Source organism: Mirounga angustirostris, unplaced genomic scaffold (assembly GCF_029215605.1).
Source record: "Mirounga angustirostris isolate CCGP_5_RB_7025 unplaced genomic scaffold, mMirAng1.0.hap1 SCAF_2, whole genome shotgun sequence".
NCBI classification, from domain to species: domain Eukaryota; kingdom Metazoa; phylum Chordata; class Mammalia; order Carnivora; family Phocidae; genus Mirounga; species Mirounga angustirostris.
In genome coordinates, this window is record NW_026991710.1 from 153,936,611 (window position 1) to 153,962,285 (window position 25,675).

General features: G+C 52.5%; 2 protein-coding genes across 5 annotated transcripts in view; both read right to left on the minus strand.

Moving 5' to 3' along the window:
• LOC123847784 (L-gulonolactone oxidase) overlaps window positions 1–11,951 on the minus strand; it is a 31,896-nt gene extending 19,945 nt beyond the window's left edge. Inside the window, exons 1-5 of the mRNA XM_064585349.1 lie at window positions 11,315–11,951; window positions 10,284–10,385; window positions 7,722–7,847; window positions 5,693–5,787; window positions 2,400–2,490 (exon numbers count right to left, since the gene is read on the minus strand). Coding sequence (XP_064441419.1) covers window positions 2,400–2,490; window positions 5,693–5,787; window positions 7,722–7,847; window positions 10,284–10,385; window positions 11,315–11,317 — 417 coding nt within the window. The 5' untranslated portion in view covers window positions 11,318–11,951. The remainder of the gene's footprint in view (window positions 1–2,399; window positions 2,491–5,692; window positions 5,788–7,721; window positions 7,848–10,283; window positions 10,386–11,314) is intronic.
• A 1,901-nt stretch (window positions 11,952–13,852) lies between these two features.
• Window positions 13,853–25,675, minus strand: part of EPHX2 (epoxide hydrolase 2) — a 72,095-nt gene continuing 60,272 nt past the window's right edge. For 3 of the 4 annotated variants that reach the window (XM_045880056.3, XM_064585350.1, XM_064585351.1), the window contains 5 exons: window positions 24,141–24,243; window positions 23,165–23,234; window positions 19,131–19,211; window positions 17,439–17,497; window positions 13,853–17,262 (listed from right to left, as the gene is read on the minus strand). In XM_045880056.3, the coding sequence (XP_045736012.1) occupies window positions 17,184–17,262; window positions 17,439–17,497; window positions 19,131–19,211; window positions 23,165–23,234; window positions 24,141–24,243 (392 nt within the window). In that variant the 3' untranslated portion in view covers window positions 13,853–17,183. The remainder of the gene's footprint in view (window positions 17,263–17,438; window positions 17,498–19,130; window positions 19,212–23,164; window positions 23,235–24,140; window positions 24,244–25,675) is intronic. The other variant, XM_045880055.3, reaches the window with a different exon arrangement.

Genomic DNA, 25,675 nt, shown 5'->3' on the forward strand with positions numbered 1-25,675 from the left:
CCAGAGGAATCCTCTTTTAGGACCTGTTAAGTACTTCTCCACATTCTGCTACCTGCTAATTCGGATGCAAATTGCTTTTGACGTGTAGTTGGCTGCTGGGGGCTCGGGTGAGAGAACAGAGAAAGCTGAACGAATTCCAATTTACAGCGACCAAGACCAGAGGGGAGAAATTGGCAGAAATGGGGCACCATGGCCATCTGTAGGAGTGAGGGCATCAGAATGGTTCTTATAGAATCCAGATTCTGTCCACGATCCCGAGCTGTGAGAATTGGTCAGTGAAACCCCTCAGCAGGGTCCAGCAACAATTAAAGGTAGGCACTGCTTTACTCGCTGTGTGACCTTGGGCATGTTACCCAACCCCCGTTTCCTCATCTGTAAAATGAGGACAATAACTGTCTCAGAGACAGTGTAGGGAGTATCCAGCTGAGTCTCTGGTGTACCGTAGACCCTGAAATGTCGATCCCCTCCCCTCGCTCCCAGCCACTGGTAGGATATGTAAAACAAAACAGCGGGGCTCTCCAACTCCTTTCCAGGTGCTGGTCCTGCTCAGCTGAGCTTCCTAAGAAAAGGGGCCAGTAAATCTCATGCGCGTTTTGATTTGTGGCCCTTCAGAATTATGCCATACTCTGCTGAACGTTTTTGTAGCAGCTGCCATCAGCCCTGGAGAGTAGACCAGGACGGTGGCCTCATCTTGGGGGGCGGCTGTTGTCCGACTCCCCCAGTTGCCACCGGGCTCTCTTGGGCAGCGGACCCAGCTTTGGAGCGGTCATGGCATGTCCACAGATGACTCCAAGTACCTGGGAATCAGGTGCCTCAAAGCCCAGCACGCTTTGCCTGTGGGCGGGGTCGAGCACGGTGAGCACAGGTGCCCTTGGTCAGTTTCCCCTTTCCTGGCTCACGCCCTTCTCTCAGGACACCCCTCGCCTGCCTGCGGGTTCTGTGGGGCTTTCATGGTAGAAAGAGGGAGGGGAGAAGGACAAGAGCAACCAGAGTCCGTGCACAATGCTGATGAGAAAGCAAAGTGAAGTTTTAAGGCCAAGTGTGAATTAGGTTTCCCTCGTGGTGTTCAGGGAAACAAATACCCCCGGGCCCCCCCCAAAAATGATTCTCTTAGAAATTGCTTTGGGGCTGTTTTCCTTTGATCTCAGAGCTGCTCTGAGACTGGAGCACTTGGGACCCAGTCCCCAGAGGTCACATTCAGACAATGCTTGCTGGGGCGTCTGTCTGCCTCAAGAGAGAGCCATACACCTGGGTAGTTGACTGGGGGTCACTTAAGTGATCCCCAGCAATCCTGAAATTTCTTCTACAGCACAGAGTGTAAGCTCCGGAAAGGGCCCTATCTTATGACACGCAAAACCCATCACGAATGTTTATTGAGCATCTTCTAAGCACCCCAGATGCATTGCTGTTGTGACCATCCCCATTTTCCGGGTGAGCAAACTGAGGTAGCCAGGTAGAGACTTGCCCCAGGTCACACAGACCATACTGGTAGAGCTGGGATGCAAAACCCAGGCCCCAGTGCTTAGCCGTAATGCTCCAGGGGCCGGAGGTCCCACGGCCCACAGTGCAGATGAGCCCCTGCAGGTGGAAAAAGAAGGCGAGCTGTGGAGTGCCGCCCGGGGAACAGGGGATCTCTCCCGGCCCCGACGGTGAGCGGCCAGCCTCCCTGTGCGCACGGCCGGGCCTGTTAGGAAGCCCCTCCAAAGGGAGGCTCCCGACACAGGAATCACGCACTGCCCTTGGCTCAGCCACGGAAGTAACATACGCCAGCTCCTTTGCTCCTCCTGGGTTGAGGATTGTTCTCTCCGAGTTACAGATGAAAACACGGAAGTCCAGAGGAGTTAAAAACTTGCCTACAGGTGCATGCCTTCTACACGTTGGAGGCAGGATTTGGACCCAGATCCGAGTCCAGAATCTGTGTTTATAGCCAGTTCCCCAGACCGGACTCTCATAAAGTTTAAGAAATGCTTTTCAATGGCGGTCAGGGGCAGATCCGGGCCCACACAGGCCGGACTCCACTCCAGGTAGCCCCCGCTCCAGTTCTGGCCCCTCCCCGACTTGCTACCCTGGGAAGACCTCTTGCCCTGTCTGGCTCCTGGCTCAGACCTTTCGCCCCGCTTGCCCTTTTCCACAGGGTGGCCAGGACGCTCCTGAGAGGCCGGGGGGGTCTCATCACTTGTGTCCGTTGTGGACGAGGAGGCTTAGAGGAGATAAAGTGGCTGGACGGCACCTGCCAAGTGTCTGTCAGAGGCAGGAACAAGGGTTGGCTTTGAGACCTACGTGGAGCTGAGCCGACACTGCCCATGGAGCCTCTGATTTCCCGGGAGCTGCCGGGAGGAGGTGTCCGTCCCATCCCCCACCCGCTGGCAGTCGTGGAGCAGCCAAGCAGGGGGACTCACCTGGGTGGCCAGGATGCCATGTTTGATCCCTGTGTTGTGCGTTCCGGACCCGATGACACCCCCTGCGGTCACGTCTGACACAGCTCCCAGGCTGGGCTCAACAGGAGGGAGCGAAAGGGACACAAGGGACCAGTTAGGCTTCCCTGGGACCATACCCACCCCCTCCACTGGGCTGCAGGACAAGGCCCCTCAGAGCAGAGTAATAGATTCATCCCTTGCCTAGGTTCTGACCCTGAAGGTACCATGACTTAGCTTGTCTGACTTGGTGGCCCTTCCCCTCTCTAGCCTCAGCCTTATTTCAGTGGCCTGGTGGGGGAATGGTTCAGCTCTGAGGGGGAGCCTGTGTGTGCACAGGAGGACCAGAGTCCTGAAGGGGAGCAGGGGCCCCTCTAGAGGTGTGCTCTGGGGGCAGGAATTAGAAAGATGTGCCCAGAACTCAGGGTCGAGGGAAAAGAGTGATCAAGAATCTTACTTCTTGGGATGCCTGGGTGGCTCAGTCAGTTATGCATCTGCCTTCGGCTCAGGTCATGATCCCAGGGTCCTGGGATCGAGTCCCGCAGGGAGCCTGCTTCTCCCTCTCCCTCTGCCTGCCACTCTCCCTGCTTGTGCTCTCTCCCTCTCCCTGACAAATAAATAAAATCTTAAAAAAAAAAAATCTTACTTCTTAGGTGAGTCCTCTGAGACATCCCAGCCCTAGCTTAAAGGAGAAGGAAACTGGTATTTTACTAAAGGCTCCCCCGGGTGCCTAGGGGTTGAGAGCATCATGTGCTACACAGTATCTTCACCACTTGAGAAATGGGCTCAGCAGCTGACGCCGTGTGCCCACCCCCTCACACACCCTGGCTCCCAGCACAGACCGAGGGCCCCTGAGTAGAAGTCCAGCCTCAGACCTTCCTGTGGAGGCGGTGAGACCTGGGGGCCGTCCTGGCAGAACAGGAAGAACGGAGAAACCCAAGCCTCTCCAGCCTCCCCTTACTCACCCCCCGTACCACCTTTGTGTCTTGTCTATCCACATGAGTTGGGTTACTTCATTTTTTTTTTTAAATAAAGATTTTATTTACTTATTTGAGAGAGACACAGAGCAGGAGCAGGGGGGAGGGGCAGAGGGAGAAGCAGGCTCCCCACTGAGGGCAGAGCCCAACGCGGGGCTCCATCCCGGGACCCTGAGATCATGACCTGAGCCCAAATCAGATGCTTAACCGACTGAGACACCCAGGCACCTGGAAAATACCAGAATGTTAAAAGAGGATCATGGAATCCTGCCTTAGGGAAATCCTCCAACTCGAGGAAAGTCATAGCACGAAGACACTACGTAGAATTGTGACAACCTGAGAAGGACCTCAGTGCCCACAAAGGGGTGGTTAATGGAACTGCAATGTGTCTCCTCTTTTCCACACAGCCTCCCAGACTAAAAAGCAATATGGAAACAGGTTTGTGACCACCCACGTTCAAAGAAATAAACTGGATTACGGCGAGGCCCTGAGGGAGAAAGGTCAAGGAGGGAAGGATTACGTGGCGTCCGAGAGGCTGGAAATAACACGGCCAGGGGAAAGGTCACCTCCAAAACCTGAGGAGCGAGGCACTCCACGGGTGCCTTGCCAGAAGGTCAACGAGCACGGACGTTTACTGAGCAGTTCTGTGGGCCATCTTTAACTCCTCCAGGCCTCTGAGCGCCCTGTTTTAAGACCCATTTTCCAGGCCTGAGGCCCAGACGGGTCAAGGAACTTGACTAACAGCGAACAGTAAGATTTGCGCCCAGGCCGTCTGCTTCTGGAGCTGGGGTCCACACTACACTGCTGTCCTGCCTCCTCTGGTCCACCACATGGTGGAGTGTTCCAGAACTTTCCAGCTGTGTGACTTTGGTAAACCACTTAGCTTCAGACCCTGGTTTCTTCCCCTGTAACTAGGCTTCTATTCCTCACCTGCCAAGCACCCAGCATGGGGCCTGCCTCAGCTCTGTTCTTCTCTTCAGCCCCCCAGCCATAGATACTCCTGGAGTCCCCAGAGCATCCTTGAGCCGTCCACCCAGGCTCCTCTGCGGTACACAGGACAGGACATCCTAACTCCCTCTGAGTAGCATAAGGGCCCCATGCAGGGAGCCACGTGAGGAGGACTGGGTCCCCAGGGGGGAGACACACCATGAACAGGGCACAGAGATGCCAGAGTCCAGAAGCTAATGCCCATCGTTAATAGAACATGTCTCTTCCTGTTGTCACTGGTCACGGATTCTGTCCCACTATCTGCTCATCGGCCCCCGTGTGCCCCATACACTCCCCCCATCCTGGACTTTTGCTCATGCTGGTCCTTCTGCCTGAATCCCTTCTTTCCTTTTTTTTCTGGTTTAGGACTCAATCCAGAGGCCCCTTTCTGCAGGCTCCCTGATTCCTACCCCTCACATGGTCTCCTGCCTGCCAAGGCTGAACCCAGGGCCTCCTAAGGGCCCCACAGTGCCCTGAACACTTCTCTGACATTGAACGTATTGTCTTACATTATGCTGATCATTTTGGATGTTGGTCTGCCCCTTGCCAGGAGTTCCTTGGGTTTTATTCGTCTTTGCCTCTTAAGGGCCTGAACAAGACCTACACATGGTAGATACCTCATAAATGTTTGAGTTGCCATGATCTTTGGATGGTTCCCAGAGTAAATAGGTGCAGCAATACCTCTGGGCCTGTGATAAGAGAGCTAAGGCAAATGGACCACCCACACTTAAAAACAGCAGGCTTCCATGGGTACAGTTTCCAGCTGCAAAGAGATTGCTACCCAACTATCCAAAACACCTGTCACTTTTTCCTATGGTTGAAATTCTAAAGTTAGACATTCAATCCTTTGGCTATATTTGATGCTTATTTCAATGGAAATCCCTATATTTAAACCCGAGCAATCACTGACACGTTTGGCTAGAGATGAGTATAGCCATAGGTAAGTATATCCCAAAGTCCTGTGAGTCAGTCAGCATGCCCTTCTCTTCCTCTGTGCTTATTTTGCATACCCTTCTGTCTGGGTCCATGCAGTTGGTTACTGCAAGTTTTAAGAAAAATTTAATCCATAGTTTTTCCGCCCCTTTACAAGAACTTTACTTAATGCTCGGTCCATCTCTGGCCTGTTTCTTTTTATTCTCGCATGACAGATGGGAGACAGGTACCCCATGGGTAAAGAACAGGGGTCCAGAGAAAGGGGGTGTGCCTGCGAAGTGTTTCTCTCTCTCCTGCCAGATCCTTGAGTGTCCAGCCGAGACCAGGGCAAGGGGTGGTGGGCAGTGTTGGCCCACCAGGAACGGGAGAGGTGGTTCTTACTTGGACAAGGCCAGGCCGTGCTTGCCCAGCTGTGGGTGCAGGTCAGCCAGGAGGATGCCAGCCTCCACAGTCACCTGCTTCTTCTCTGTGTCCACCTGCAAGAGACCAGCATAGGCTGGGGTCAGCTAGGCTCTCACCCAGCCCCCACCTGGCAGCCAGTCCCACGAATATGAACATGTGTCTGTCCCAGCCTGTGGTCATCTCAAGCCGAGTGTGGGCAGAGCCCTGGATTTGCTGGAATTTTGGGCATATAGTCATTCCCCCCTTATCTACAGGGCATGCGTTCCAAGACCCCTAGTGGATGCCTGAAACCACAGGTAACACTGACCTTTACATATACCTGTTTTTCCCTATATACACATACCTATGATAAAGTTTAATTTATAAATTATGCAGAGTAACAACTGTAACTAAAAATAAAATAGAACAATTATACACTGTAATAAAAGTTACATCATTGTGGTTTCTCTTAAGGTATCTTATCATACTGTGCTCAGCCTTTTTTGTCCTGCAAGCATGTGAATGATAAAATGCCCACGTGATGAGCTGAAGTGAGGTGAAGGATGTAGGAATTGTGGATTAGGCTACTGTTGACCTTCTGATGATAGTCTTCTTGTCCTATGATCCCTCTGATCATCTGCTTTCAGATGGTGGTTTACAGCAGGTCTTTGAAACCAGAGAGCAAAATCATAGGTAAGGGGGGACTAGTGTGTTCTGTGGAACCCCTTCTTCTCGCAAGGGAAGGAAATGAGGAGGAAGGAAGAGAAGGGGTTCGCTCAAAGTCACTGGCAGAGATGGACTAGCATTCAGGTCTCCCAACTGCCGCAACTGCGCTCTCCCCCAATCCCACGGCCCCCCAGACTAGGAAGGTGGGATTCCTAGAGAGCTGTGCAAAGTCACCAACTAAGGAGGGTCTAATTCTGCAGGGGCTTGCGTTTGCTAGATGGAGTCCAAATTCTCCACTTGCTCTCCCGGGGAGGTCTAGGGCGAAGACGGGGGCCTGGAAGGGGACGGACAAGATTCCCGCCATGTGCAAGAAGGGCCCTAGAAGATTCCCCACAGCCCAGGGAGGTAGGAGCAGATTCTCTTCTTTCACAGGGAGGAAACTCAAGTTTGGGCACTTTAAGTCACTCGCCCAAGGTCACACAAGCACTGGGCGTGGAATTGAGAGGAGAATCCACATCTGTGTGACTCCAGATCACATCCTCATCAGCGCACTGCACTGACCCTGAGCACAGAGCTGGGCAAAATCAATTGTGGGAGCCAATCCTCACTAATTAGCCATCAGAGTTCATTACTGCCATGACCGACATCTTGACCAGAACATTTTCTACAGCGTGGAGACCGTCAGCCTGAGCAAAGAAGGAAATAACAGAGAGGAACCCAGAACCTCTGCTAGCAGGGCTGGGGGGGAGAGGAGTTTATCCGGCAAAAACTATAGCTCAGGGGAGCTGGCCCTGTGAGGGGAGAATAGGAGTGCTCCCAACGTGCAGGGCACCTGTCTGACCTCTACGCCCTGGCAGGTGCCTTCACCAAGTGCTAGCTGAATTGCACGGACACTATCTCAGCACCGTGCTGGTGTCCGACTCCTGAGTTTGTGCCCAGCTCTGCTACTGATTGGCTGTGCAACCCTAGGCAAGTCACTCACCCTCTCTGATCTTGTTTCCCCATATGTAAACAAGTTAAGTGTCAGTCCTCCTGGATTTGTCATTGCAAATGCATCTTTGGGGGTCTGGCTTGTCATTTTTCTAGAGAAGCAGAGAGGGGGCCCTGACAGGAGGGGGTGAACATTCTGTGGCCACAAGGAAGCGCCCACACCTGACAAGAAGCTTGAGGAGGCCCACAGAGGGCTCTGGGGAGGGGTGAGATCACAGGGCCATCAGGAATTGGGGTGTCACTTTGGATTCAGGGACAGGGAATAGGATGAGGCCTGAGGGCAAAGGCTAAGGCATTTCCTGGGGCCTGGGGTGGAGGCTGAGGCTGCCAGGTTGGGGGCCAACAGAGGTGGGGAGCTGAGGGCCCTGAGTACCTGGAGAACCCGGTTCATCTTGCCCATGTGGATCATGAAGCCATCGGTGCAGGCGATGTCGGAGGGCGAGTGGCCACCGCCCACCACCTTCACCCGCTTGTTCTGCTGCCTGGCCAGGGCCAGCACCTGCCAAGACCATACCAGAGTCAGCCCCAGCTCAGGCCTTTCTCCCTGAGGCAGCCGGAGACCTTGCAGGGCCCGCAGGGGGGCGGGCCGCCCAGGCTTTGCACCCCCAGGCCTCCAAGGCCCCTGCCCGGCCGGAGGCTGCTGTGCAGGCCACTCCGGGAAAGGGAACCAGAGTGCAGGGCCAGGAAGTGAGCGGGATGGAGAACCAAGGGATCATCCTAAGGTGGGGCTCCCGTGCGCTCTCCCCGCTGCTGCTGGGCACACCTGACCGCATTCTTCTCCAGCACAAAACCTTCCAAGGGCACCCGAGTGCCTTCAGAATAAGGTCCCGGCTGCTCCTCTTGGCCTACTTGGGCTCAGCTGCCTCCTGGGCTGCAATGAAGGCCCCTGGGGGTGACAGGGGCTTAATTTGACTTGGTACCTGTGTCTACCCAGCCCCACTAGTCGCTAGTGATCACTGAGTGAACGAATAAATATACGCCTGGTATCACTTAAATGAATGCATTCCCTTTCACCCTCACGTCCCTGCTCAAAAAAACCTCACATGTGGTCCACGGAACTCTGGTTTGACAACAGGTACCACAAGAGGTTCCATGAGCAAGTGAGATTGGGAAGTGCTCTGTCTTCACTAGCTCCTTTCTCCACCCACAATGCCTGTGGCATGTTTAAAGCTACAGGCTCTACAACGAAGAAATCTGTTTAACATCATCTCCCGTGAGCCCCCTTGACCACACAACCGGGTTTTAGGGCCCTACTAGCCCTCCAGGGAGATGTCGGCCCTCAGTGGCCTCAGCCTGTTAGGAATTCACAACTGTGTAAGCCAGCACAGCTGAGGGATGGCCTTGGCCTACGGCCATCTCAGCGTACCTCTAACTTTTCCCTCAGCTCAGAAGGAAGCCAGAAGGAAGCCCTCTGATCCCACCTTCCCAGCCTTCCTCTTCGGCCCTCCGCCCACTCATCCCCTCCAGGCATGTCTGTCCCCACCCCTGTCCTGTCCACTGAGTCACCAGGCATGCTCCTCACTTTCCCTTGTTCGCAGTGCCCTTCCCCAGCCCCCTGTGGAGCTTTTATTCATTCTCCTGGGCCCAGCTCAACCACTTTTCCAGTGTGTAGCTTTTCCTGCGTAAGAAGGTGGGGGCTTTGAATCAGACAATCCCCCTGTGTGAATCCTGGCTCTGATACTTACTAATATGGGAAAATAACAAAGCCTCTATTAGCCTTAGTTTACCCATCTGTGAAAGAGAGTAATGGCAAGTGATTATAAATACGCAGTGAAGGAAACATACACAGGGACAGAGAACACTGGGGCCATACTGCATGCAGATAAGGTGGTGTGGGAATCCACTGAGGAGCTGAAGTTTACCCTGAGACCCAAAGGATGAAAAGGAGTTAGTTGTGTGAAAAGTGAAGCGACAGGCATTCCTGGCGGTGTTCAGAATAGCAAGTACAAAGGCCCCGAAGTAGGAAAAGGTTTGGTTTGTCTTATGAACAAAGGGTGAACCAAGGTCAGGTGATACATGGCCTTGGGAGTCGAGTTACAGTGTTACTCCACGTACAATAGGGAGCCTCTGAAGGGCTTGAAGCAGGGGAGTAGCCCCATCCAGCTTACATTTTAAGAAAGAAAACTACTGGGGCGCCTGGGTGGCTCAGTTGGTTAAGCGACTGCCTTCGGCTCAGGGCATGATCCTGGAGTCCCGGGATCGAGTCCCGCATCGGGCTCCCTGCTCAGCGGGGAGTCTGCTTCTCCCTCTGACCCTCCTCCCTCTCATGCTCTCTGTCTCTCATTCTCTCTGTCTCAAATAAATAAATAAAATCTTTAAAAAAAAAGAAAAAAGAAAGAAAACTACTTCTACTGATGTGGAAATTACATTCCAAGGAAGAAAGAACTGAAGCAGGGAGACCAGGGACAAGGCCACCGCAGGTCATGGTGGTTAAGGAAGGGATGGCGGATTGGGCATGGAGAGCGGCAATGGTACCTTAGAGAAGGGGATGGATTCTGGAAGCTTCTGGGGCAAGCCTTACTGATGCCAGATAAGGGTAATGCCCCACTTCTTGGCCTCCAATTTGAGCAAGCAGGTGCCCCACGCAGAGACAGGCACAAAAGAGGTTTAAGTCAAAAACAAAAGAACACTGGAAGTGTAGTTTGGGGCATGGAGGTCTGTGATGACCTTGAGACACACAAGGAGAAAGCCCGGAGGAGAGGTCTGAGCTGGAAGTGCAATGCCGGCCGTCACTGGTGAACCAGACAGTTCTAACGGGGCGCTGAGGCAGGGGAGGCCAGGGCCCGGACTGCAGCCGGCTTCGTGGAGCTCTCGCCTGGTCAGCGGTTCTGGGGTGGAGGGGGTGTGGAGGTGGGGGGTCCTAGCCCGGCACGTCCCCAGTCCCTGCCTCCTCTCCGGGGCAGGACCTGGTCTCCAGCCATAGATGCACACTCACCTCTCTGACCTCCTCCACGGATGTGGGCTGATAGTATATTTCTGGACAACAGCCATAGGTCCTAGCCCAGTTCTGGAACTTGACTCCTTTGTATCCATGGACCTGTGAGGGCAAGAAAGCTGGGAGGCCACAGATATGTGGCCGCGGGCTGCCCGGACGCCCTCCCACGCTCCCGCCATCATAGGACGGGAGGCTGGGGCCCGGGCGCCCAGCCAGGCTCCTCTGCCCTGGTCACCTCTCAGGGCCAGTGGGAAGATGCAACACGCGTCGGAAGCTCTGAAGCTGAGCAGCTACGTGCGGGGCTTCCTGTGATCTCCCTTGACCCCTCGTGGCCACGGGGGCGGATCACACGGGAAACATTGTCCATTCTCAGTAGAAGGGACGGGGTCAGGGGTGGAGCCGGGAAAGTAGGCCGCAGGGCTCCTGTCCCCCGTCTGTCTGGGGCACCGCTCGGAGGGACCCAGCAGGTGGACTCTGGCTGAGCAGGGCGACTGGGGAAGGGCCGGCCTGAGCTGGCCTGGTGGCTCCAGAAGGACTTGGGAGCTGGCCTTCAGCTCTCCCACCAGGCTCCTCCTGCCAGGAAGGGCCGAGTCTGGGAGACTCCGCAGCAGGCTTCCTGGCCTCTAGACCAAAGCAGGGAGCCCTGGGGATAAGCCTCCCATTTGCTGGATGAGGCCTGTGTACGGAGCACTGTATTGAAATCCTCTATACATTGTTATCTTACAGACCTTATAATAAAGTCACAAAATAGGTAATATTACTCCCATTTTCAGGAGCAGAAATGGAAGCTGAGAGAGGTGAAGTAACTTCCCCAAGCACACACAGCAATCAAGTCAAGACCCTGGAGTCCAACCCAGGCTTTCCTCTCCCATGCTTTCCCCAACACCCCAGTGCCACCCCTTGAGCCTCAAGTCCAATTCAAGAGGGTCCCCGAGGCCTCCCCGAGGCCCCAGACGTGACCTAACTTTGTCCTCCCGTGCCTGGTTCATGGGCCCAGCCTGCTGGGCTGACCGGCTGCGCGGTTACCCTACCATGGCTCCAGTGGTGGGTCGGTGGCCTCGGCTGACTGTGGTCTCCTCCGGGAGCCGAGCACTGGGCGGCAGGGTGCAGAGGTGAGGTGGAGCGAGGGTCTGGAGCAGGCAGCACGGCGACCTGTGAGCCCAGGCCTGGCTCCGTACGTATCCTCCGCACACCAAGGGGCTTTGGGCCCCCGGCAAAGGTGGATAAACAGTGTTGCGACAAGCTCCACCCAGACAAATAGCAGCTCAGGCCTGCCCCCTGCCTCAGGGGCCCTTCTCAGTCTGCGAGGTGGAAGAGCAGAGTCTGAGGTGGCTGCTTTGTTGTTGGAAGCTGTTGGACCTCTGACCCCAACTCTAGGCATCCTGGAACCGAAGGACCGCATCGCTTCAAACCTGGGTCCTTAATTCCATAGGTCAGGGGAGGCTGTGATGTGGGAGGCCCGTGGGGGTCTTAACGTAGGAGCTCCCTTGGTGCCTGCTTGGAGGAGGGTCCATGTGGCATGCCCGTACCGACGGACTCTGCGTCTGGGTTAGTTAGCTCATTTGTCAGGCTGGGGCCATGGATACAGCAAGCCGCCCATCGCTGTGGGGAGACAGAACAGGAGGCTGGTGGCTTAGCCCAGGGCGGGGGAGGGGAGACAAGAGACACAGCCCAGGCAGAGCCTTCTAGCGGAGGCCTTCCCTTCCCCAGGCTTCAGGACAGACAGGCCCGGGTTCCTCATCCACGCTCTGCCTGTTAACCTCTGCGAATCTCGTTTTCCTCCTCAACAAGTCTGGGGCACTTTTGCCTAATTCTCTGGGTCCATATAAAGTTTCGAGCAGATGGATGAGGAGCATTGGGACACCATGGGAGCTTGAAATGGCAGCAAGCTCTTGCATCTGCCCCAGCAGGGAGCTTGCTGGTGGCAGGATTCTGGGGACACTACCCTCTTCTTGCCAACCCTTAGCTAGTCAGCGTCTGGCACAGAGCCAGCGCCCAAAGCACATTTGTGCAATGAACAAACAGATCAGCCACTGAGGATCTCAGCTTCTCAGATCCCCCCAAGCCAAGGGCTGGTGTGTAGCGGGAAGCATGAGCAACAGCTCTGGAGTTGGGGTGGAGGAAAGACTGGGCTGAAGGAGTGGAACTGGGGTCAGAGACGCGGGAGAAAAGTCCTGGAAAGGGGGAGTGTCGGAGGCACATCTGTATCCCCCAAACCAGGATTTCCACCAAGCTGGCGAGTGCACGTGGGCGTGAACGCCTGTACCCCAGCCCCCAGACACAAATGTCTGTGTACGAGGTGGGGGTGGCAGCCATGTGCTCACCGCAGGGAAAGCCCACCCAGCCCAGGACGTACTGCTCTCTATGGTGGCTCAGCACTCGGTCATAGAAAGGGGAGTCCTGGGGCCACAGAACAGAGCTGACTTTCGGGGAAGGGCTGTTAGCGGCTGAACTGTGTTCCTCCCAAATTCCTATGGTGAAGCCTTAACTCCCAGCACCTTAGAACGTGACTGTATATGGAGATAAGGCCTCTAAAGAGGTCCTTAAGTTAAAATGAGGTCTTTAGGATGGGCCCTGATCTAATAGGACTGGTGTCCTTATAAGGAGAGTAGGACATAGGCACACAGAGGGAAGACCACGTGAGGACTCCGGGAAAAGGCGGCCATCCGCAAGCCAAGGAGAGAGGCCTCAGGAGACCCCAACCCTGCTGACAGCTTGATCTCTAAGTTCCGGCCTCCAGGACTGTGAGAACATAAATCTCTGCTGCTGAAGTCACTCGTCTGTGGTACTTTGTTAGGGTAGCTCATGCAAATTAACGCCGGGTGGCTACTAGCTCCTGAGGCTGGGGGTCTCCACCGAGACCTTCAGGAGACAGAAGAGCAAGGCCTGGCTCTTGGGCTGTCCCTGATGGAAGAGGTAGGGCCTGTGCCCTCTAGTGCGGTGGCTCCGTTGTCTGGAGAGAAAAGAGATGGGGAGGGAGCTCCCCATCCCCATAGAACTTCAGATTCCCTGCTTGGGAAAGGCAGGGCTTGGTGAGGGACACAGTGGTTGGAGGCCTTGGGACTGAGGGGTGGAGAAAGCTCCTGGTTGGCTTGGCTACTGTCCCAAAGCCCTGGAAGGAGGCCCTGGAACCGTGACCCACAGATGAGGTGACTCTCAAGCCTGGGGGGTGGGGGCAGAGAGGTCCATGGCAGGGATGAGAGGAGAGCGCTGAAGGTCAGCCTGGTATCACCCCAAATAAGTAACAACTCATTTCCCTCCATTAAGCCTTGTCCCCACAACTTAAGGCCATGTATGTCCTGTCCCCACCACAGATGCCCCATTCAACCACAGTCAGACTCATGGTTTCTCCTTTTGGTGAATGCATTCTGCGCTGAGACATTTGGGAAGCCAGGTGCTGTGGGGAGCGGGTGGGCCTGGACTGTGCCCCCGAACTGCCCGAGGGGCTCCCATCCCTCCCCTGGGGAGATTTCCCTGAGCCTGGAGTCATGCACTGTTTTCTTTCTTCACCTCCTGCTACTGCCCTTGGATAGAACGCTTTTCCCCCCAGCCCGCAAGCCAGTCACATCAATCTTACAAATTGCCTTTATTGCAAAACATAAAATGACATGAAAGGAATATAAAAATCAGCAAAAACAGTGTGTGTATCCGTTAATTCAATCTGCGCTGCCACCATCCCGGGGTTGAGGGTGATGGTTTATTGCTTATTTCCCCTTGCCTGAGGGACTCAGCTAGTTCAATAATTGCTGAGTCTTAATTTTTTCAAACCTTTGTTGGCAAGGGAAATTAATGTGACTGCTTCAATGGTCACTGAAGCTTGTTTTGTGACCTTTTCTCCTCTCATACTTGTTCATCGATCTGAATGAGCTCCTTAATATACAATTTGTACGTGGTAACTGAACACATCTTTGAAATAGTGTGAACATTTGGAAGAGTGTTTATTAGATTTCTGACCTGCAGATATTACTTCCTTGTCTTACTCATTCTCTTTAAAATGTGATGTGGGGCATAAAATTCACTCAATACATAAGACCAAGAGGAATGGCACCGTCTAAAATGTCCCCTGCTTTTGAGTCCTTTTTCCACTCGAATCCAGGATAATTGATCGAGAAAAAGACCAAATATCCATCTCCTCAATCTATTCAAATGGCAAAAAAGACTAGTATTTGGGGGCTTTCTCTGGAATTTTCTGAGTTGCATAAACCAAGAATTGTTTCTGTCTTTGAAATTCTGACATAAGCCAAATGGTCACACCTACTCTCCAATGCTGATACATTCAGCCCCATTCTGGGGGGTTTGGCACAAACATCATGGAAAACAGTGAGGAACTGCAGAAGAAACACAAGTTAGGTCTTAACCAAGGCCTTTTAGATGTGGGAGTTATTTTATAATTGATTAAAAATGGGTTTATGACCCATGGAATGGGCTAAAATATTTGTAAATCATATATCTTACAAGGGATTAATATCCACAATATATAAAGAACTCCTACAACTCAACATGAAAACAAACATGAATTAAAATGGGCAAAGGACTTGAATAGACATTTCTCCAAAGGAGATATACAAATGGCCAACAAGCACATGAAAAAATGCTCAACAACACCAAGTATTAGGGAAATGCAAATCAAAACTCTAGTGAGATATCATTTCACCTCCATGAGGATGGCTATTATCCAAAACTCAGAAAATAACAAGTGTTGGTGATGATGTGAAAAAAATGAAACCCTTTGCATTGCTGATGGGAATGAAAAATGATGCAGCCACTCTGGAGAAACAGTATGGGTTCTCAAAAAATTGAACATAGAATTACCACATGATCCAGCAATTCCACCTCTGGATATATACTCAGAAGAACTGAAAGCAGGGACTCAAAGAGGTATTTGTACACCATGTTCATAGTAGCGTTATTAATAGCAGCCAAAAGGTAGAAGCAACTCAAGTGTCAACCAACAGATGAGTGCATCAGCAAAATGTGGCATATCCAGACAATGGAATATTATTCGGCCTTAAAATGGAAGGAATATCTAATACAGGCTACAACATAAATGAGCCTTAAGGATCTTATAGTGGGACGCCTGGGTGGCTCAGTCGGTTAAGTCTCTGCCTTCGGCTCAGGTCATGATCCCAGGGTCCTGGGATGGAGCCCCACTTCGGGCTCCTTGCTCAGTGGGGAGCCTGCTTCTCCCTCCCCCTGCTGCTCCCCCTGCTTGGGCTCTGACAAATAAACATACAAAATCTTAAAACAAAAAACAAACAAAAAAAGGATCTTATAGTGAAATAAGCCAGTCTCAAAAAGACAAATACTGTATGATTCCATTTGTGTGAATTAGCTAGAATAGTCATATTCATAGAGACAGAAAGCAGAATGGGGGTTGCCATGGGTTAGGGAGAGGGAGAACGTGGTGGAGTTAGTGTTTAATGGGTATGGTCTATGTTTGGACAATGGAAATGTTCTGGAGGCAAATGGTGTGATGGTTGCACAACAAAGTGAGTGTACTTCATGCCACTGAACTTGTACACTTGAAAATAGTTAAAATGGTAAATTTTATGTATATTTTACCACAGTGAAAAAAAGAGTGCTTATAGGAGTACAAACATCATTGATATTCTTTCAAAAGTAAGTACCAGCCTCAAAACCCTTGTATGTAAATATGACAAAACCTATTTAGGTAAACTGACAAAGTGATCCCACTCATAAATGCTAAAACTGTAAGCATCTACAGTAACCATAAATACTTCAGCTGTGTTATTACAAAAATTGCCTTTCTATTCTACGCAGCAGAAACCCACTGATGTACTGTATCCAATTAATGCTAAGATTCGTAGAGGACTAGCACCTGGAGGTCTTCTCCTTCTGAATTTAGCTCCATTAACAGATATGCCGGGAGTCATTTTTTTTTTTTTTAAAGATTTTATTTATTTGAGAGAGAGAGTGAGAGACAGCACAAGAGGGAAGAGGGTCAGAGGGAGAAGCAGACCCCCCGCTGAGCAGGGAGCCCGATGCGGGACTCGATCCCGGGACTCCAGGATCATGACCTGAGCCGAAGGCAGTCGCCTAACCAACTGAGTCACCCAGGCGCCCTGCTGGGAGTCATTTTAATAAGAGTCTTTTTTCTACACTTTATTTATTTATTTATTCATTCATTCATGTTAAAGTAGGCTCCACGTCCAACATGGGGCTTGAACTCACAACCCTGAGATCAAGGGTTGCACGCTCTACCGACTGAGCCAGCTGGGCGCCCCAAGAGTCTTGTTCCATCGAGGCTTTGTATGGTGGACACAGTCATGCGATTGGCCATCTACCTCACCCGGTAGGACATCAAAATCAAGAATTTGAAATGAACCCATTTATCTATCCATCCACCCATGCTTCCATTCTCTGATTCACCCAGCAAACATCTAATGAGCATCTACAAAATGCCAGGCATCTGTTGGGTTAGGATCAAGGATGGATCACCTAGACAGGCAGCCGCCAATCTCACGGGCCTTACCATCTCGCAGGGCAGACAGTTAACAACTGCGTGCGGTAGCCAACACTCGGGAGAAACTTCTACAGCTGCTAGGAAAATATTTTATCATGTGTGGCTAGATGGATTCCTCTGAGCAGTGAGGCATGGGTATTTCCCACCCAAGTGCTGCGCGGCTCTGGGCAGGAGACGATGAGGGCTTGAAGCCTCGGGGAGGGGCCACACCTGGAGGAGACGTGGCTTCTGGACGTGGCTGGGGAAGGAACGGCTAGAGGGAAGGGTTGGGTCTGCCCTGAGCCACCTGGAAGCTATTGCCTGCCAGACAGGACCAGTCAGATTTATATTAACTAAAATTAAATGATGGGTTCCAAGAGGAGCACCCAACAGAAGAAGGGCTTGAAGGCCTGCTGGGGGCTGGCACGAGCCACACCCTAAAGCTTCGAGACCACCGGTGGGTCCCTGGCATCAGTCTCCAGCCACTCAGTGAGGATCTGATTCAACTCGGTGGGCCTGGAAAGGGAAGAAAGGGCAATTCACACCTGTCTGGACCCACTCACCCCATGTGAAAGCAGAGGTGAAGAAGGGAATGGCCAAGCCGGGAAAGGCCTTATTGGAGGTGAACAGGAAGTCCTGATCTCCAATCAGGGGATCCCCCCCAACCCCGCTACCCTGCCACATCTCCTTACTTCTCCATCTGTGTCCAGTGTCCACAATCCTTAATGTGTCCCCTTTTCAGGTAGGGGATCTGCAAGAAAACCCCACCCAGAAAAGTCAATGGCAGAATGCAAATGAGTCTGGCTTTTGGTTAGTGCTCCCCCAGGCCACCCCCGAAGACCCTCCGTTATTTAGGAAAGGAATGGGCATTTATTGAGTTCCTACTATGTGCCAGGTACTCTACGTGCATTGCCTTCTCTAACCGTGACCGTAATCCTATGGGGTAAGATGAAGGCTCAGAAAAGTTAGGTAACCTGCCCGAGGCCACACAGCAGGTGGTGGAGCTAAGATTCAAATTCAGGGCTGCCTTGTACTGATCACCACAAATTGCTTCTCTTTAGAATTATTAGGACATGGCTTGTTCACCGTCTGGAAAATGCCTGGTTGTTGTGTGGCTCCTGCCATGCAGACGTGACTGAGTGCCCCCCTCTCAGGCTGCCTCCCTTCTCCCTGGTGGTCTGCACGCAGGGCTGTTCAGCCTCCCGTTTTGGACCCTGAATCCCCACAGCGGGTCAGAGCAATGAGCCCCAAGGATGGAGAGGGAGCAGCACGGCACTCGGCACATGCGGGCTCCCTCCCGACACAAACCTTGAACTGCGCAATATGATGTAGAAAATGCTGGGGGAAAAATGTGGCTTTCCTCCCAGAGGCAAGTGCAGCCCCTTCCAAGCACAAACCTCAGCAAGGTTAGCAGTCAGTTGCCAGGGCTGGAAAGGGCCAGCTGAAGAACTGGAAATTCTACAGAAACCTTCAGAGGGTAGGGCCAGAGAGAATGAGCACCCCCCCAACCCCCAACGGGCTCATGGCTTTCTGCAGCCCTCTGTCAGTGGGCTCTAGAGCCCACACTGCATCCCACTTAACACACTGTCTGCTGTGTCTGAGGATGCTCACAAAGCCACAGCCATGGAACTGCTCCCAGCAGCTGGGCAGGATAAATGAGCCAGCCCATGGTCCCCCACCTGCAAGCCTCCCCACTTTCTACCAACCTCCACATTTGTAGCAGAGTGAGCTTCCAACCCACAAGGTTCTCTCCTGTCAATCCCCCTCAGTGGCTTATGCTCATGGATGGATGTACAAAGCTCAGCCTGGCCCAGTGGGCTCAGGAGAATCTTCCAGCCTTCTGGAATACCTGCCATTCTCCCAGCATGTCCCGAATGTTCCCTGCCTCTCACCCTGTCTCCATTCTCTCTGCCAGGCAAGCCTTAGCTGTTCACCAAGGCCAGATGTTCACCAAGGTCAGCACCTCTGCAAAGACCTCATTCCTAACTGTGCCCTCTCCTTCACTCTCTCCTGGGTTCGGGATTAAATGCTGACAGTGGGCTCCCCAAGGATGGGCTCCGTATCTTATTCATCCTTCCTGTCCCAGAATCTAGCACTGGGCCAACACACTTACATGCATGGTAAAAGCCCATGAAATGAATGAATGAATGAACGAATGAACGAATGCATGAGAGAGTGAGTGACAGGCCACGCCGGTGCAGGGGAAGGCAGCATTGGTCATGACAACAGCTCCCAAGAGGTGACAGTGATGCTATGGAGAACCTTGTCCAGCAAGTGGTTCAAGCAGATCTCCTGCTCTGTGGCTTCAGCTGCCATCTTTCCTCGGCCGCCCATACCCTCTGCCGGGATGCGCCGATGACCCCAGGGCAGGACCGTTCCCTTACCCAGTCCTCCATATGCTTGGACATCTCAGGAACGAGCACGGGGTCCTTCTCCGCGGTTACCATCAAGGCCGGAACCAGGATCTGGGGAGGAGGGAGAAAACGTTCCCTTCTTGTGCCCCTCTCCTGGGGCAAGGACACAGTACTTCATGTTCATGCTTCGTGCCTTCCTCCACTACTAACGCTGCCCCCATCTGCCCCACAAAGACCCACTATGGTGCTGCCGGTGTGGCCCTGGCTTTGTTTCCCCAGGCTTTGAAGGGAGGAGGCATCGCTATTACTGGAGATCTGAAAAGGATGGTGCGAGAGGATAGAAAATATATATATTTGTGTCTGCCCCGGTTCCTGGCACAGAGCTCCTGAAACCCTTGTAATTTCCTAAGTGATGAGGACATTGTGAGCATCTTGTACTAATATTTGGGCTTTTGACCCCATCCCTGCCTGACACGGGGCTCCCAAAACCCTTGTAAATTCCGAAGAGATAGAGCACCCAGAGTATCGTTTGTTCCATTGAGGCATCTCTGGGTGGGCTCCTGGATGGGGGCTGGTCACCAGAAGGACCAAGCCATGATTAGAAGCTTGGAATTTTCAGCCCCACCCCCCATTCTCTAGAGAGGGCAGAGGGGCTGGAAATGGAGTTAATAATTGATTGTGCCTACATGAGTAAGCCTCCATAAGGCCCCCCCAAATACCAATAGGATGGGGTTTGGGAAGCTTCCACGTTGGCAAACACATCCACACTGGGAGGGTGATGCACCCCCAACTCCTGCAGGCACAGAAGCCCCTCTGCTTGGGACCCTCCCAGACCTCACCCTATGTACCCCTTCCTCTGGCTGTTCATCTGTATCCTTTGTCATCTCCTTTAATAAACTGGCAAATGTGCTCCCTGAGTTCTGTGAGCTGCCCTAGCAAATTAGTTGAATCTGAGGAGGGAGTCATGGGAACTTCAGATGTACCACCGATCAGTGAGAAGGACAGGTGACAAGCTGGACTTGTGACTGGCATCTGAAGTGGGGGCAGTCTTGGGGGACCCTTGCCTGCGGGATCCGGCGCTACCTCTGGGGAGACAGTGTCAGAATGGATTTGAATTATAGGACACCCAACTGGTGTGGCAGAGAATTGCTTGGTGGGGGGAACCCCCATATATCTGGTGACCAGAAGTGTCAGCGGGGTGAAGCGTTTTGTGTAAAAGTAAAGGAGACACACAGAAGGACAAGACTGGGTTTTTCTAATACAGATGGAGTCAACAGTGGAGTGACCAATGCGGGTTTTGTGTGCATGTGTGTGTACGTAAGAACATGCGTGCTGGCCCACTCTGTGTGACTGATACTCACAGAACTGTGAAAAGAAACCCATAGGCCCCAAATGATGTCACTTGGGCCAGGCCAAATTACTAAACTGGAGCTTAATACCTAACCTAATTGCAGTTCCAACCTCCTCCAGAAATGTCTTAACTGGTAAGGCAGGAATTTTTTTTTTTAAGATTTTATTTATTTATTTGAGAGAGAGAGAGAGATCGAGCACGAGCAGGGGGAGGGGCAGAGGGAGAAGCAGACTCCCCACTGAGCAGCTAGTCTGACATGGGGCTCGATCCCAGGACCCTTGGGATCATGACCTGAGCCGAAGGCAGATGCTTAATCGACTGAACCACCCAGGCACCTTGAGGCAGGAATTTTTTTGATTAGCACTGATGAGGTTATCTGTCACATGGGCCCTCTCTGTCCCCCCCACCCCATAGGAAGGTGAGGGAACGTGCTTAAGACCCCTGCCCTTCCCCCTAAGGGAAGGTGACCTTGCCTGAAACAATCCTCTCTTTTCTTCGCTTAGAACTTTCTAGCCACCCCCTCCTACCTATAAAAACTTTCCCCTTGGTACAGCTCCTCAGCGCCCCTCTCCGTGCTAGACGGGATGCTGCCCGATCCAGGAATCATTTAATAAAGCCAATTAGATCTTCAAATTTACTCAGTTGAATTTTGGTTGTTAACAGAACGGAAGAGATGACACCAGGAAGGAGGAAAGATGACCTTGGACGGAGATTGATATTCCTTTTCTTTGAATTCAATGAATGCTTAAAAAGGTCAGCCAGGATTCCAGAATGAACGGGTCAGCCCCAACCATTATCAATGTTAGCGGTGGCAGAAATGACTTTACTTTCGCCCGCTGACATATGGGACACTGTGGGCTGGAGAAAGCCTCCTCTAGCCTCTTGGTTCTCCCTCTGCCATTATAATTTTCAAACAGCATCGGTTTGTCCCTGCCTAAGGGACTCGCCCAACTGTTTCTTCCCTATGGGCAAAACCATGGGCTTCTCACTGCATCCCCTCTACCAGACGAGGAAGAGCCAGGGGATGCTCAAACGTGATTTTGTTGCAGAAACTCATCCTGAGGCTGCTGTAGACTCTAGAATATTCCAAGTCACAATGTAAACTGGTCGTGGGGGCACGAGAGGAGGTGGGGAGGAGGAAGATCTGGGAGGCAGCTGCAGAAGAACGGGGTTTCCAATGTTGGCACCCCTGGTGTCACCTTCCCAAAGACTCTGTCATTATGTCCCTCCATGCTGGGAGAGATTTTTGCCTATCAAACCGTGGTTTTGTCATTTTGGTCAGTCACAGATGAGAGACAAAGATAATGAGCCTGAATGGAACTACTAGTATGCGCTAGGCGCTGGTTTAAGCATTTTGCGGGCATCAACCCAGTTTATCCTTACACCATCTAAGAGGTAAGCACTATTCTTGTCATTCCCATAGTCCAGAAGCAGCAATGGAGAACAGAGTGGTTAGGTGCCTTACCCAAGGTCACACAGGGATTAGATCCCAGGCCGAGTTGCTGCCCAGCCTGATCGTAACTACTGTGTTCCATGTTCTTTTGCCTCAAGACATCACCCCACGAGGTCAGGACCTCATCTGTTTTAACCGCCATGGGATCCCTAAGGTCCAGCCCAGTGCTTGGCACATAGAGTGTGCTCATGTTTTAGTGAATCGACGAGATAACCAGGGTGATTGAGTGAGCTGAGGAACGCAAAAATGAAATTTCCCATAGTTTTTTTTAACATTATCAATGTAACCTGGGGACCTGTTACAAGTTTCCCCCACTCCCCAAAAGTAGAGCATTCCTGTGAAAACTCCCATAAGCCAAAATTGTGTAAGGCGAAGAAGCAATCACCATTAATTTATATGAAAAAATTTTTGAACTTTCCCAGACCCTCTTTTCGGCTTTTCTGATACCTTAGGAAACACCTTGCTAACGGATGCACAAAAGAGAGCAATGTCAAGCCCAGATGCTCAGAGACAGGGTTCAAAGCTACAGCAGCTTGATGTGGAGATGCTGAGGGGAGTTCCTGGGAAGGGGCTTGGCAGGACCCCTCTGGCTTGTGAACCGCCTCTATAATGACTCACTGCAAAAGAAATGCTGAATGCTATTTCTGCTTTTTGCCTTTTTTTTCTAAAAGCAAAAATCCTCTTTGGCTTTCTTTCGGTTCGCGAAAACCCGCTACTAAGGTAGGTCTTCCGTAAAAGCGAACTTTCAAAAAGCGGGGCCTATCTCTATTCCTTTTGCAGACCCAGAGACTGGAAACGCATCTTCTGCTTGGCAAACGAGGACACTGAGACTCAGGTTGAGTTGGGTGAGGTGACACAGCCAGGGCTAAAGCCTGTCTCTCTGAGGGCACCTCACGCTGCTCTGTGACATGGGGGCTCCATGATCCTCCTCCGCTTTGGGAGTCATCCTGGACTTTCTGTGGCCCTGACCTGGAGCATGGTCAGGAGACCTGGGGCCTTCCACGGCAGCGCTGTGGTGACCTGGCCAGACCCCTGTCCTGCCCCAATGCCACCCTCAACCATTCCAAGGAAAGCATCAGCAAAAGTCCTCGAGGACCCCCTTGAGTGGAGGGAAAGGACAGAAAGGAGAAAGACGGCAAGTCAGACTGGCCTGCCCATCCCCCCTACCCCAGCTCTGACCCAAGGGCAGATTCACTGGGCCAATGAGAAGCCCCGAGAGGGGCTCATAGGGGAGCGCAACCACACTGAACCAGCACTCACCTTCCATCCCACAGCTTTGCAGCCCCACTGCCAGTTCAGCTCCATGTTTCGATACCAGTTTAGGGGACCTCTGGGGGTGGGGAAGATCAGGGAACAAAAACAAGAAAGCTTAGTAGAGGACTCGGCTGCAGACCTCCCAGGGAGCCAGCTCCGTGCAGAGCCAGTCTTCCCAGTGGGAGCAAAGGTTGCTGCAGGAGGGGAAGAGAACAGAGCCCAGGGTTCCCATCTGGTTGCCCAACACACCTGCTAGGCTTTAAGGAGCGAGGCCTAGTGCAGGCATTCAGGGCTCGGCCGAGGCAGCCTCTGAAGGGAGCTTCCCAAAACACACAGAAGCTGGCCCTACAAGGGCTCGCCACATTCTCTGAGGGCTGTCGTGTTAGATAATGGGAGCTTTGTTTCGTTCCCTCACCATCTAGAAACCACTCCCCGGCCCCGGAACCTACTGAAGAGGGACTTTGTGAGGTGGATATGGTGCGGACGCACCCTTTCCAATGGGATATAGGGAGGGGGCTCAAAGAGGCCTCTCTGGACAGGTAAGGACAGCCAGGCCCGGACCTGAACACTCTCCCAATCCTCAGTACAAACCAACCAACCAACAAACACCAAGAACAAGAGAGGTCGATAACCCTCCTCTGAAGATACATGCAACTTCTGAGTTTAGGTAGGCTTTGTGTTTTTCTCAAGAAAGAACCCAGAGCTGTCCTCTGGTCCTCTCAGAGGTTATGACTGAAAAAATGTTTTTAACCATCTGTTCTGAGGGGGCCTATCAGCATAAGGGGAAGCAAGCTGAGTTATCCTACACTAGAGCAGGCCGAGTATCTTCAGGAGTGAGCCTCCTGACACCGGAGGTGGTCAAGCAGAAGCTGGCCACACATTCACAGGAGGGACAGCCAGGCCTCACCCTGTACCCTGAGAGCAGAAGAGCCCCTCTTGGCCGATGGGCTCTCTACTGTGTTTGGGGCACTGTTGTCTTTACCTGAAACCGGACTTCTGGAACTGCTGCACATAGACCCGGATGTCCTCCTCGGTGACGATGCTGCTGAGGCTGGGCTCTTCTGGGGCCCTCACTAAGAGTCCTCCTGCAAACAGCCACTTGTTTGCTCCCAGCCCGGGGCCAGGCACCCGAGTCCTAACTCCGGCGTGTTCCCAACTGAGGCTGGGCACCGAACTGCCTCTCCTGGCACATCTGAACTCACAGGGAGGGGTCTCGTGTTCCTTCATTCATTCTCTTTTTCTCTCCACAACGAGCCCATCTCCTCTCGAGCTGCACATCTGTGCCCTCGCTGTCGTTCTGGAACCCAGTGACATCACACACGCAGACCTCCCCTTCCAGGATGAACTTGGGGACAAACCATATCCCTTTCCTCAAAAACTCACGACGTAATTCCAGGATGACACTATTTACTGTTTACCAGGTCCCACCAGCCCTCCAGCTACCCTCTCCCCCGCCACTAAACCTTTTCTAAATGGCCTAACTAATAACGTCCCTCTTTAGATACCTCCACTGATTCTCAGAATTTTCAGAAGTGTGTGCTCTGATTTTTCTCTTAGGCTGGAGGAAAATCCAGGACAGGGAGCACGCATTCTGTTGCCTTCTGATGCTCATGATCCTCTGCACACTGTGGCATCCTATCTTGTCCTCAGAGGTGTACCCTGTGTCCTAACAGTCCCCAGTCCCCTTGGCGGCCACCTTGCGATGACAATGGGCAGCCTGGGGACCGCTGCTATGTCACAGGGGACAGCCACAAGGGCTAGTAACACTGGCGCTTGAACAGGGCTGACTCACCATTTTCAGGCTCTTGAGCCTCAAAAGCATAGGAACTGGGTGATGCAGACTTTTGTGAGATGTATCAACGGGGTATGTGATCAGGGCGCCTCCCTGACCCGGCGTGGGGCTCCTGGCTCACTCAGCACCTCTGTAAGAGCCCCCACCTGCTCTCCTCCCGTGACCACTGCTGTCTGCCACCCTAAGGCAGCAGCTGTGCTTTGTGCATCTAGCTATCCGCCCCTGCCTCCCATCAAGCGTGGGCTCCACATGCTCGGGGAATGAAGGAATGAACAAGTGACTGCGTGACAGGGAGGGAGGGAGAGAGGGAGGGAAGGAAGGAGAAGGCATTCTTAACCAATGAGAGGAGTATGACCTTTAGCGTAGGAGGAGTTTAAGACCAGCCTCACCCCTTTGAACAAATACTTTAACTCTTCCGAGATCCATTTTCCTCACCTGTAGAATAGTGGTAACAATGGGATTTTTAAAGGCTGTCATGAGGACGATAAAGAATAGATCTCCAGGGGGCCAGGCCCGTGTTCGATGCACACAGTAGGTGCTCAAACAAGAGGTAGCGATCGTCTTTATTAGTACGAGTGCATGCTGGCAAGGCCATCGTGTGGGGGCAAAAGCAAGGTTCTGTGGGAGCAGTGCTGGATCTGGGCACCATGGGGATGAGCTCCTAACTGCTCTCGGCTTCGACTCTGCACTTACATCCAACCCAGGAGGGAGAACAAGGATGGTCT